This window comes from Alosa pseudoharengus, unplaced genomic scaffold (genome assembly GCF_046254945.1).
Source record: "Alosa pseudoharengus isolate Yale_2024_CS ecotype anadromous, Long Island Sound unplaced genomic scaffold, YU_APseudo_1.1 YU_APseudo_1.1_scf_6, whole genome shotgun sequence".
Taxonomy (NCBI): domain Eukaryota; kingdom Metazoa; phylum Chordata; class Actinopteri; order Clupeiformes; family Clupeidae; genus Alosa; species Alosa pseudoharengus.
Window position 1 is genome coordinate 26,099,755 of NW_027468848.1, and position 12,723 is coordinate 26,112,477.

Genomic DNA, 12,723 nt, shown 5'->3' on the forward strand with positions numbered 1-12,723 from the left:
CAAATAGCTGAAAAACAGAGACTTGCGGCGAAAAAAAGTTTATAAAATGGGAAAAGGGAAGCCTTGTTTTGGTGCAGTAGGTGATGCTGCTATAGTAAGAAGAGTCATTGCTGGGTTGAGGCCCTTTTGGAGTGCCTGAGAGTGTAGAACAGGAAATGGCTCCTCATTTGCTGTTCCTCCCCTTAGTTTTGGCAGTGTGTAAAATGGAGGACACACAGGGATAGGGATGAGAGAGAGAGTGAGAGGAGAAAAGAGATTCCGTATCTGAATGTAGTTAGTCATCCTCTCCCCAACTCATTGCCAGTGGGACCTCACTCAGCCTGCAAAATTCTCAAGAACTTGAAAGAAATGCACCAAAAAAAAAAAAACTATTCTGATGAAAACTAAAATGTATTGCTATAATACTTATTATTATTATTATTGTATTAATATTATTCACTATTTGTGTGTGGAATGCAGCTTCTTGTGTAGTTTCTTTATCGATAAAAAAACAATAATATATTGAAGTTTGAAAAGTAAAGATGTAGCCTTGGGAATTTGGGATGTGTCAATAGCATTAGTGGCGGTTAGCATTAGCTTGCCTGATAATGTGCGCCCAGCTCTTGGGTGCGTCGGCATGATTTGTATCATCTTGTTGAAATGTGTTTGATTTTTGTGCGCGTGCCGTCACTGTCTAACAGAACGAGAGAAAGAGCCCCATTGGAGAGGGGCGAAGTTGAGGGAGAGGTTTTTTTTTCCTTTCATTTTTTTCAATGCCATTTCTGTGGATATGCTTGGTGTTCTTTTTACTTGTTACAAGTATGGAAAAAAGGTGCAGAATCAAACAAAAAAGGCTCTCACTCTCAAAAGCTATTCGGTGTGAAGCCATGTCATGTCTTAAAGCCACCAATGCACCCTCCTTCCATGTGAATACCCTGCAAAAACACACACACACACACACCCATGCGCATTGTTATGTGTTCCACACACCCCCACCCCCACCCGCCCCTTTGTTAGCGTGGTCCGTTCTTTTCATCCATGGTGCAGAGAGTCAGGTTTGGCTTTCCCCAGCCTCTGTAGACTCCTTTGGAAGACCTTTTTGGTGCTTCGACATCTGTCCTTTGTAACAGATGTGGGATCTTTGAAAAAATTACTACTGTATTTATTAATGATGGAAAGAAATATACATGCCCAGAGTTTGCTATCGCTCCGTCCCATCACAGCTATGGATGTCACCGTGGGAAGCAAATGTCATTTTGTTCTCTTCTGTTTTTGTATATATCGGTTTATGTGCATATAGGGTACAAAATGGCTGATGCCTTAAAGACACACACAATGTATGGGATGAATATAACATGACAAAATATATGTTTATGGTTAGCAAACGGATGTATATCAGAAAAGGTCATTCCTGCCTGAGACTATGTCTCTGCCATGTTGCTCTCTCCAGATGCACACATGCATACACATACACACACACACACACACACACACACACACACACACAAATGCATAGACACAGGTCGGAGCAGACTCAGGCCTCAGTCAGATGTGAGTCAGATGTTTGTGTCTGCTGTAGAATCAAAGATGGACATCTTTTTGTGCTGTCACTTTTTAGAATTGGACAATTTGGATGTTGAGAAAAAGAAATTCAATAAAAAAAACATGTTTAAAAAAAACTCTGTTCTTATTAATGAAAAGAAAGCCAATACTAGCAAAATGGAAAGTTCATTGATTCCAAGCACTTGCCACTTCATTCTATGTTATGTTTAACCGTTAATATCCTGGATGTTCAAACAACTGCTGTCAACCTAGTGTCAATCAAGCTGTTGTAGGGATTCGGGAATTATAGGCAGAGCATATTCAGACTCCAAATCCCTGGCAGTGGGCAGGTGAAGTGTCCTTTGCTCATTTGCTAGATTGGATCAGGCATGGCTGAAGGACAGAAGGCTTGGTGAGAAGTGTCCTCACTCCCTACTCCATGTGATCGACAAGTCTCTGGTACCCATAGATAACTCCATTAGATTCACCCTAGCAAGACATGAAATGGACATGATGGTTTTGATACAACAATACTATTCTCCCTCAAGCCCATCAGATGGCTGTTTGACCACCACTATCAGCTTGAACTGTTGTGTAGACACAAACCTGTAATGAACCATGCATTCGTGTTGAATACATATCTTTAGGTCACAACAGAAAGTGATATTTGATGAACCAGCTGATGGCTGGTTTTTCGGGACTGAACTGTCCATCTTAGGTTAGCCAGTTCTCCATGTGCTTTAAGGTTTAGGTGTTAAGCCATCAGGAGTAGAACCCTGTATAAACTTCTGCTGGTGTGGTCTTCGGTGTCTGGGATATTCTGATGCATGCGGCTGAACCTCTTGACTGCTTGAAAATTAATCTGTACATTGAGTAGCTGCAACATGGTTGGCTTATTACATTTGCATTGGCAAGCAAATGTACAGAACAGGTGTGTCAAGAAGCACACCTGTATGTGTGACTTAATGTGCTTAATTTGGCCAACCACACCAATGTGGTGGTACCAGAGAGAGGCACAAAGGCCAAAGTTATACAGTAGGCTACATAAAAATGATCAAAGTTTTATTTAGCCTATTTACAGCAGTAGACCTGCATCACTGTATGAAACATGACGTGAAGTATTGTGAAGTATTGTGAAGTATTCCACTGAGATGAATGGAGATGGGCGCAGAACTGTAGAATAATATGATCAAATTAAATAACTTGGTGACGAACCGTTTACCACAGCAACTACCGGCTAACATCATTTAAAAGCTGAGAAAAAGCTCTTTCATGTGATGTGATACATGTGATGTCTGTGTGATGAGTATGCTACTTCGCAAATAGTTTAACAGAGAAGAATGGGTGAATTTGGACATTGCAAATGCCTGATAAAAGTGTAGTGTATTTGGGCCAAACATTAAGTAACATTTGTTTTTGACATCATTTCCATTGGTTGAAGAGATACTGTGTGTGTAATCAAGATTATTTCAGCACATCTCGTTAAATGTGAATCTGGAATTCTTTTTTCCTAGAAGTGTCATGATGACGCTGTTTGACACCAGCCCGTTTTATCTGACTGTAGTAATAGGGAGAGTGAGTGAGTCCGTCTGTCTGTGTGTGTGTGTGTGTGTGTGTTTACACAGTGTCGCAGAGGTCAGAGTGCATCGGTGCCTTTCAGGTGTCTCCATGAAGCTGTCTCAGATTAGTCAAATCCAGCAGCTTATCTTGTGCATGCAAACTCCAGTCGAGAGTGACCTTCACCTCTCCGAGCTGTGGTGGCCACTGCTGCTGCTGCCGCCACCAGCACATGGCTGGGTCACTCATCTCTCTCTTATGCTGAGATGTAACATGCTGCCCACTGCTGCAGTTGTCCTCATTTTTTATCTCAGATACAATAGGGTCTAGGATGGCACTGGGAGTAGTGACAGTCAGACAACGGTGCAGACAAACCAACTGTGAGACAGCAGGTCATCCGAATGCACACCAAGCTGACTATGTAATATTTTCAGGTGTCTTTGCAGTTCCAATCAAGATACAGCAAAAATGGCTCTGAACATCTTCAGCCTTTGATGTTTCTTTCAGAACCTTATGTAATAAGGTAATGAGCGGATCTGCACTTTCATATTGTCATTTCTTCATTTATTTATTTATGGTCTGACAGTCTCACCAATCCACCTCAAACATAGCCCATAAGACACCTATATCCTCAGCTGTGGACACAGACACACTACAAAACCAGACCGCATTGTTCAGTGATATACTTCACATTCACACTGAATAACAATACTGTTATGCAGCCATAGCACGTGGAACATAATGAACCTAGTGACAGCAAACAGCACAGAATGCGGATGTAACACAACTAATCCTCTTCAGCTGCTAACGAGCCGTACTCGACATAGAGGAGTGCAGCAAAGCCACGGGGCCTACTGACAGATGGAGCCAACAGACCGACTCTTCCCCGAGATCTCCAGGGAGCCAGGGGAGGAGAGCAAAAGCTCCTTTGAAGATGAATATGAATCGCCTGGTCACGTTGCCATATTTAGGACAATGCACTGCTTGGGAGGATCGAGTTGAGAGCACACAGGCAGAGAAGTTTATGATTTATGTTGGGATTCCTGGCTGCCCAATTTCAGAGAGGGTTCCAGTTCAAGATAAAACAAATAAAGGAAAAGATGGGTCGGGGGAATATTAAACATCAGCTGGTTCCTTGTGACACTAACTGGCAGATAATGGATTGACAATTTTAGGTAAGGTAAAGACAAGGGTTTCCATCCAGAGACAACCACTATTGGTAGTTCAGATTTGGGAATGTAGACACAGTGCATATCTCCAGCTCCCCTGATTGAACATAATGTGACCTGCCATGTAAGCCGCAGCTCTCTGAACAGACCATACTGGCTGTGGCGGTGGTATTATTTTAACCTGTCATCCTGAAAGGCCTCTGCTCTCTCCACAGTCCACCGGTCAGGTTCCAGTCTAGCAGCTCTGAAATCCCGCGACATGACAAATTATAGTGCTCTGACATGTTGTGTTAAAACACCTCCGCTATGCCTCTACTGGACAACCAAGGAACTGAGCACAGAGTGCGTTGCTTAGACGTAATCTGTTACTTGTCGTTAGCTGCCACCCTGTGGCGTCTCTCAGAAATGTGTGCAATGAAAAAAGGGAAGGAAAAGGGAAAAGATCAACGAATTAACCCTTTGCGTTTCACATATTCTGCATAGGCTATTGCATTTAGTGCAAGTCAGCTATTAAATATTAGTCGTTTGGTTTTTAAAGAAATTATGACTGAAAATCGATCATTAATTATTATTTGGCAATGAAGAACGTGTAGGCCCTACCCCTTTTAAGAGAAAACTACATAACATATCATTGCGTATAGGCTTTATCGTTGTATAGGCCTAGTCATCATAAAGGCAACACTCTTTTCAGTAATAAAATAATAAAACTGTAATAATAAAACAGCTGTTTTTTAGAATAGAAGATCTATAGACTATACTTGATTTATAACTTTTTAACTACAACCAATAATTAATCTCATGAGTCATCTACACAGGTCTTACGTGTTGACGCCATCTCTCCATAACTAGGCTCACTTACTTTCTGATCATATTTGTTGTAAATTTACCGTGGTTATTGTGCCATATCCAGATCCTCAGATGCAGCTGAGGTCTTTCATGAATGTTTTATGTAGTCTGCACCTAAAACTCCTCTGGCAGCCTCTGGCTTTCTCGTGCAACATGCGAACTGACTAAGCAGAATCAGGTGCAATGGTCACTGGGACATTGCAGTGGTGGGGATGTCTGGACTGCGGCTACGGAGTGCACACAGTGCGCGGCCTACAAGAGCTTGATAAGGGGTTGCTGATTGAACGCTTGGAAACCTGCATTCCCTGGAGGGCCAGTGGTGTGATGTGCTGCCCTTGAACAGGGCGTGGCTGGATGCTCTGGCTTCCTCCCAGGGCGTGTTGCTGTGCTGTGATATCGCTGCCTGCATGGGAAAGACTGTTCTCCTGAGTTCCGTCCTGGTGTGATGCTCAATCTTGGTGTTGGTTGACAAAATCAGAGTTGTAAGTGCAATTAACAAATGCAATTTTCAAAAACATTCAGACTATATTGGTCTAAATTAGACTGAAATGATAGGCAGGATAGGAAATGGAAAATGTATTCTCTATATGGTTTGTGGTGGTTTGTGTTTGTGTGTGTGTGCAGCAACAACATCTTGTATTTATAACTCTTTATCAAGATACCCAAAGCGCATAGCGTAAAAACATTACATAGTTCACACGTGAAGGCCCTTCATGCTGCTGCTAAAGAAATCCAACGTGAAAGTCCACATGAGACACACATTGGTTTTAAGGCCATGCATTGCATCTTGTTGGGTTATATGGTGTCCATGGTGTCTCATTTCTAATTCAGTCAATGCGGAATAGTGAGTGCGGGGTGGCAGCACCTGCATTCCACCAGTGTCACACACACATACAGAGATAGTCTGACACGCCTTTCTGTTGGCGCACATGGGTCGATCACCTCGCATCTAATGTGCTGTTGCAGCTTAAATAACTAAGATAGAACTACAACATGGCAACTAATGTCTAAAGTTGAAATGAAAAATTGAACAATATCTAGGAGACTTCAGCAGACAACGCTGGAATAATACAGCTGATGAACACGTTATTTTCTTATAATAGACTTGAATTGTTTGTACCGCATTCTATTTTTCCACAGTGAATCCTTTGACATTTCAATGTATTGTAGACCACCCGGAAAACATGTATTTTACAGAAAAGGATGAGTTGCCAGAAATAAAAGGCAGGACAAGATCAGCATGAGTGATTTCGCCCTCCCAGGGGAGCTTGGCTTTTTGCAGGAGCTTGCAGGTTTTCCCCTCTCTCCTGCTGCGTCTGCGTCAGATGATGCTCAACTTTCAGGCCTATATATAAGCAGCTGGCTGAACGGCACTTGCATCTCACTTCTCTCATCCTACCTCTTTCTCTACCTCTCTCTGTCTCTCTTTCTCTCGCTTCGCTCGGGTACTGGAGATAAGGAAAGTGAAGACCAGCATTTGATCCACCCTCACCATGAGTTTTTCCGAGTACTCCAGCAGTTCCTATCGGAAGATATTTGGAGATGCCCCTCGCCACTCCGGTCGCGTCTCCGTCGGCAGCAGCCCTTCTCGCGTGTCCTCTGGGTACCGCTCTGGAGCTCACCGCACCTATGGCTCTCCATCATCCATGCTGTCCTCCAGCTACCGTAACAAACTCGGCTCCGGCCGCAGCGGTTATCCATCAATGTCGGAGTCCATGGATCTGACGCAGTCCACAGCCGTCACCAACGAGCTGAAAATCATCCGCACCAACGAGAAAGAGCAGCTGCAAGGTCTGAACGACCGCTTCGTGACATTCATCGAGAAAGTCCATAATCTTGAGCAGCAAAATAAGGTCCTGGAGGCTGAGGTGACTCTTCTCCGCCAGCGCCACAACGAGCCATCCCGCCTCCATGACCTGTACGAGCAGGAGATCCGCGAACTCCGGGCACGAGTGGAAGAGCTGACCCACGAGAAGAGCCAAATGCACCTCGACTGCGTGCAGATGAACGAAGCGCTGGACCGGGTGAAGGAGAAATTGGATGAGGAGACGAAGCTCCGGGAAGAAGCCGAGAGCACCCTGAAAACGTACCGCAAAGACGTGGACGACGCCACCCTGTCCCGATTGGAACTGGAGAAGAAAGTTGAGTCCCTGCTGGACGAGATTGCTTTCCTCAGGAAAGTCCACGAGGAGGAGCTGCAGGAGTTGCAGGCGTCTCTGCAGGCTACACAGGTGCGCAACTTTCTTAAGTCACGCATCTTTCCTCCATGTCTTCATAGGCTACCTAATTAAGTGGGGAAAGACACGCACATTTTCTAGAACTTCTGAGCAGCAAACGAATTTTCTTCTTAAGCGGTTGACAGGAGTAAGTGTAATATTATGATGACAGACAAAATTGTAATATTATGATGACAGACAGAATTGTAATATTATGATGTTTTTACATTTATACTACAGAAATACAATATACAGCTGCCCTAAAATATTTAAGAGGTTCGAAGGTTCAAAATACAGAACACGTTAAACTAATGTAAAGTCTGACGCGCAATGTTTAATTCAACAGAGCAGTATATCAGCCAATACGAGTGAAATTGTTAACAATTATTGTTACTTAAATAGGCCGGATGGCGTGCCTTTGGTTGCATCCTAGATCTCACGTTAGTCGTGACGCGGCTTTTTGGTAATTTACAGCACTGCAGTTTCCCAAGTGCGCATAGCAGCACCCCGGGAAGTTGTCTGCAGTGCACCATCCTGAGTTGTCCCGTTGTCCTTCACACTATATATCTTGGCAACAACAATCACACGCAGACGAAAATATGAGCCAAAGAGGAATATCAGTCCGATTCGTAAACATCAAGAGAAAATTATATATTTCCCCCCAAATTATGATGGCAATGCGATTGATGCAGGGGATGGAGAGAGGGGGGTGGGGGTGGGGAGAGGCAACCACTGTGGTGTTTGATTGTAACGCATAATTTGAGGTGTGGCTTTCCCTAGATGTGGTAGACTGCAACATCGGTAACTAATAGACACATATGATAAACCTTAAAAAGCATCACTTAAATAACAGTTAAGTAAAGTTTTTTTGTGCACCGCAACACTAGCAGTAAACATAGCTATATGGTTAGGTCAAATATTCAGGTCAGGAGCGTTATGAAAAGCAATGTTTTCCCTCTTTAATTGTCTGTAAAGAGGAAAACGCTTTGTGCAAAGGAATTCCAGTCTCGCAGAGAGAAAAAATGCACTCTAGGGTATTGACATCTTCACTCACTTGGTGTGAGATGCCTTACTCAGCGGTCAATATATCAGCTCCAAGCATTCAAGCCTTATTTAGACTACACTCTCACTTGGGAGCTCTTTTTCCTCCTCACTAGTGTTACTGGGCGAAATGTCTCTGCAAGTTTCTAGACAAATTACAAATGACTTCAAATGATTCATGTTGGAAATTCAGTTTAATCATTTAATTAAATGTTTAACCCCCTAAATATCATCTAGAGTTATGGGAAATATATGGGAAATATATGGAAAGCAGATTACTCTAAGCTTTGAAATTTACTTATATGAAAGGCTGTTCAATGTGAAGACTTGTAGTAGTGTCCCCCCTCATCTTCAGTTATTTTCCTGTCATTTAATTCTTTACATGTTGGTGTATGCATCTCCTTCGATCAATCACCTAGGTGTCTGTTGAGATGGACATGAGCAAGCCAGACCTGGCCGTGGCTCTGAAGGACATCCGTGCCCAGTACGAGCACCTGTCAGCCAAGAACCAGAACCAGGCCGAGGAGTGGTACCGCTCCAAGATCGCTAGCGTGAGCGAGGCGGCTGCCCGCAACAGCGATGCCATGAAGCACACCAAGGATGAGCTGAGTGAGTACCGCAGGCAGGTGCAGGCCCGCACCCTGGAGATCGATGCCCTCCGGGGACACAACGAGGCCCTGGAAAGGCAGCTAGCCGACATGGAGGACCGCCATGGCAACGAGATCGGAGAGATGCAGGTGAGAAGGAGGTGATCAATTAGACAGGCGTGCAGGGATAGTTGAGATGTACACAAAAAAATACATTACCAAGGCAAAGAAAAATCAAACTGCACAGATAAATGCACTGTAATTATTTGATCTAAGTGATACAACAGTAGAACAAACAAACCTGAAATCAATTGAGATAGAGAATGATGTGTCTCTTTAATAGAGGCTTCATTAATTATTTGTTAACTCATTCGTGTGTGGCCCAACCCAGGAGACTATCCAGCAGCTGGAGGGCGCCCTGCGCAGCACCAAGGGAGAGATGTCCCGCCACCTGCGTGAGTACCAGGACCTGCTCAACGTCAAGATGGCCCTGGACATCGAGATTGCTGCCTACAGGTCAGACATGCAGCACCCCCCCATGCATCATCTCACAGTGCCTTTACATTATGTATGAAGAGGAGACCTGGACTCAAGAGTTCTGAAGATGTCTCTCCCTTTCTTTCCATTTCTCTCCCTCTGTCTCTCTAACTCTCTCTCTTTCTCCCTATCTCTCTTTCTCTCTCTCTGGCTCTCTTGGTCTCTGTTTCTCTCTCTCTCTCTCTCTGTCTCTATCTATCTATCTATCTATCTATCTGTCTGTCTTCCCTTTCGTGGAATGCAGGAAGCTCCTGGAGGGCGAGGAGTGCCGCCTGAGCACCGTGGGTGGGGCAATGCTGCAGTCCGGCTACTCCGGCATGTCCTACACCTCCCGTAGCTACGCCCTGAGCTCTTCTGCCCCCTACAGGAGGCGTGGCGCGAAGCCCGAGGACGAGGAAGAAGAGGCAGAGGACAAGGAGGAGGAGGAAGAGGAGGGAGAGGGAGAGGAGGAGGGAGATGAGGAAGATAAGGGAGAGGAGGGAGACGATCAGGAAGAGGGAGAGGATGAGGAGGGAGGTGATGATGATGAAGAGGGAGAGGATGAGCAGGAGGATGAGAAAGAGAAGCAGAAGGAGAAGGAGAAGGAGAAGAAGAAGGGAGGACCAGCCAGCAAGAGCAGCAAGTAAAACTGCTCCTCATGATGTGACACCCTGTCCCTCTCCACCGTCACACTCGCTCACTCATACGCTCACTTGTACACTCACTCAGTCATACACTCATCCCAATCATATGGTGCACTCTCTCTGACCAAGCTCATGAGAAAATCCTTCTCTGTCACATGGACACACACACACACACACACACACACACACACACACACACACACACACACACACACACACACACACACACACACACACACACACACATGCGCACACACAGAGACATGCATGCATACGGAGCACTCACAAACACAAAACAGCCTTTTGTCTCACGTTTCTGGTTTTGCTTTTCGAATGGAGATGGCCTTGTAAACACAAGCTGAAAACTAGTCTTAGAAAGGGGCACTTCTCTATCTCCTTTGTGGTACAAGAGAGGAACTACAGCAAGCTTCTTGAGCAGGTATGGAAAGTGATGTCTTGCCTATGTAGCACACAGAGGGTAGTACAGGGACCACAAAGAGACCTTTGAATGTTCAAATGGCTAGGAACAGAATGCCTTAAACAGATCACTTACGAATGAGGAGGTATTGAGGCACCAGTGTGCCCAGAGATACCCATTTACAATGTGCCATTATTGCCAATATAGCAGTGTGGATCAAACAACACTTGAAGGTGGTTGTGGGGTTTTCATTTGGTAGCCTATACGGCTGACCATACGTGCAGAGATCTGGTGCAAGAGGACCGAATTTACTGTAATGGTCCCAACTCTTAGGTGCTATCTGGTTTTCAACAACAAAAATAAGAATGGGAGATCATGTAAGCATGCAGTGTCATCAGAGAAGCACTTAATAATGCTCGTATAGTGAATGTTAAAGTGAAGAACCCAACAGAGATGCAAATCATCCCGTGGTTGGTGGAATAATCATAATTCAGATGAAACCCCTATCACCTCTGGCCACACAGCTTGTTACCACACCGTTGTGTTTGTGAAATTATTTATTTATCTGCCGTGTGAGAAAGACGGTAAATGTCTCATTGTTCCATGTTTGTTTTCCTTTTCTCTCTTTTTTTTGATGCACAGCAAACATGCAGCAATGATTTTATTGGGTCCATTCCATATTAATCCATCTCTCTCCCTGCGATGGTCACAGCACGGCAAAAGTGGCAACTTGGAATTTCAAATGAAAATAGGCAAATAAAATAGATCTATAGTTTATTTGGAGGGCACAGACTTAGCATTTGAAGGCTGGTGTATTTTCGCAACAATGCTCCTGTGGAATGATAAAAAAAACAAAATTAGAAAATTAAAAAAAAACATTTGCTGCTATATATTGTCCTATACCTTTTCTGTTTGAAAATGACTTCCTCTTGATTGATTCATTTGTCACTGAGCAGTTTTTCAGTGTTGTCCTGAGATTTGTTCTTCTTTTCTTCCCCCTCTCTTTCTGTCGTCCACCGGTCTCAGATCAGTGGTTGAAATGGTTTTACTCACCGCCCTATGGTAGACCGGCCGAACGGCACCCCCGTCACTGAGCCCCAGCCAGGTAGCCAGAGTATATGTGAATGTGTGTGCATGTGTCTCTCTTTCTGTGTGTGTGTGTGTGTGTGTGTTTGTGTGGTAGTCTGTCTCAGACAGGGTGACGGCTGGTGGCTCTCATTGTGTGGCAGGTGGTGGCGACGGTGACAGCACTCCATCCTCTCTGCTGGTGACAGCCAGACGAGAGGTGACGCTGTGGGGTCACCGTCTTATCGTTCTGCACCACAGTTAAGGGCTATTCAAAACCATTACCATCCCCTTTACCACTCCGTGGTTCAAGCCCAAATTCATAAGGTCAATGTGGACATGGAGATGAATGAGTGACAGAATAACACTACAGAGATATAAGAAATATAAAGATGTGTTTTATTTTTTCAGTGAGATGGTAGCAGCATGTGTAAATGTGTGGCTGTGTTAAAAAAAAAGAGAGAGAAAAAAACTTGTTATGGGATGAGTAAAAATAGCCATTGAGGACAGCTCATTTGTCTACAGATTTTGGCCAAATTCCTATAGGATCCTGTGGCAAATGGAATTTTTCTCTGAGTTATTCTTATGATCTCAGCAGGGAATCTGAGAAAGAGTGTCTATAATTTTTGAATGTTTCGGAAAAAGGGATTGGAAACACAGTGGAGGGAGCTTCCTTGTTCACATTTCACTCCCCCTGACTTTCACTGATAGGTGAATGAATCAAGAGCAAGTAGTTGCATGGCCTGATTCTTGGAGCTTGACAAATAGGAGAGGATGGGATAAATTTGCTTGTTGTGTCTAAAAAAAATGTAAATGCCTTAACCATGAACAAAAGCAGTCTTCACTTTGCATTGTCACATTTTGGAGGTGGTTCAGGAGTGCTGACACTTTACAGACCGTTCTGCTATACTACTGTGACTGTATGTGCTATGTCATACAGTGAAAGTCCTTCCAAAGCCAAATAAAGCCATTTATTAACCAATGTTTTGTGTCTTGTATTTATTTTACTGTGCCATGTTAGGGGTACCTGGATACATTTACAACATATTTTCAAACCAGAGCAAATAACTATTTTCACAGAATAATGAACTGAGAAAAACCCCTCTTAGAACATGCAGGAAGTAAAAAATCACAGAGGATATA

At 44.0% G+C, this 12,723-nt stretch overlaps 1 protein-coding gene across 1 annotated transcript; it reads left to right on the forward strand.

Annotated features, from left to right (window-relative positions):
• Positions 1-6,586: 6,586 nt before the first annotated feature.
• On the forward strand, positions 6,587-10,100 carry neff1 (neuronal intermediate filament family member 1). The gene is made up of 4 exons (XM_076271346.1): positions 6,587-7,324; positions 8,770-9,087; positions 9,329-9,453; positions 9,719-10,100. The coding sequence occupies exons 1-4, from the start codon at positions 6,587-6,589 to the stop codon at positions 10,098-10,100; spliced, it is 1,563 nt and encodes a 520-aa protein (XP_076127461.1).
• Positions 10,101-12,723: the final 2,623 nt, after the last annotated feature.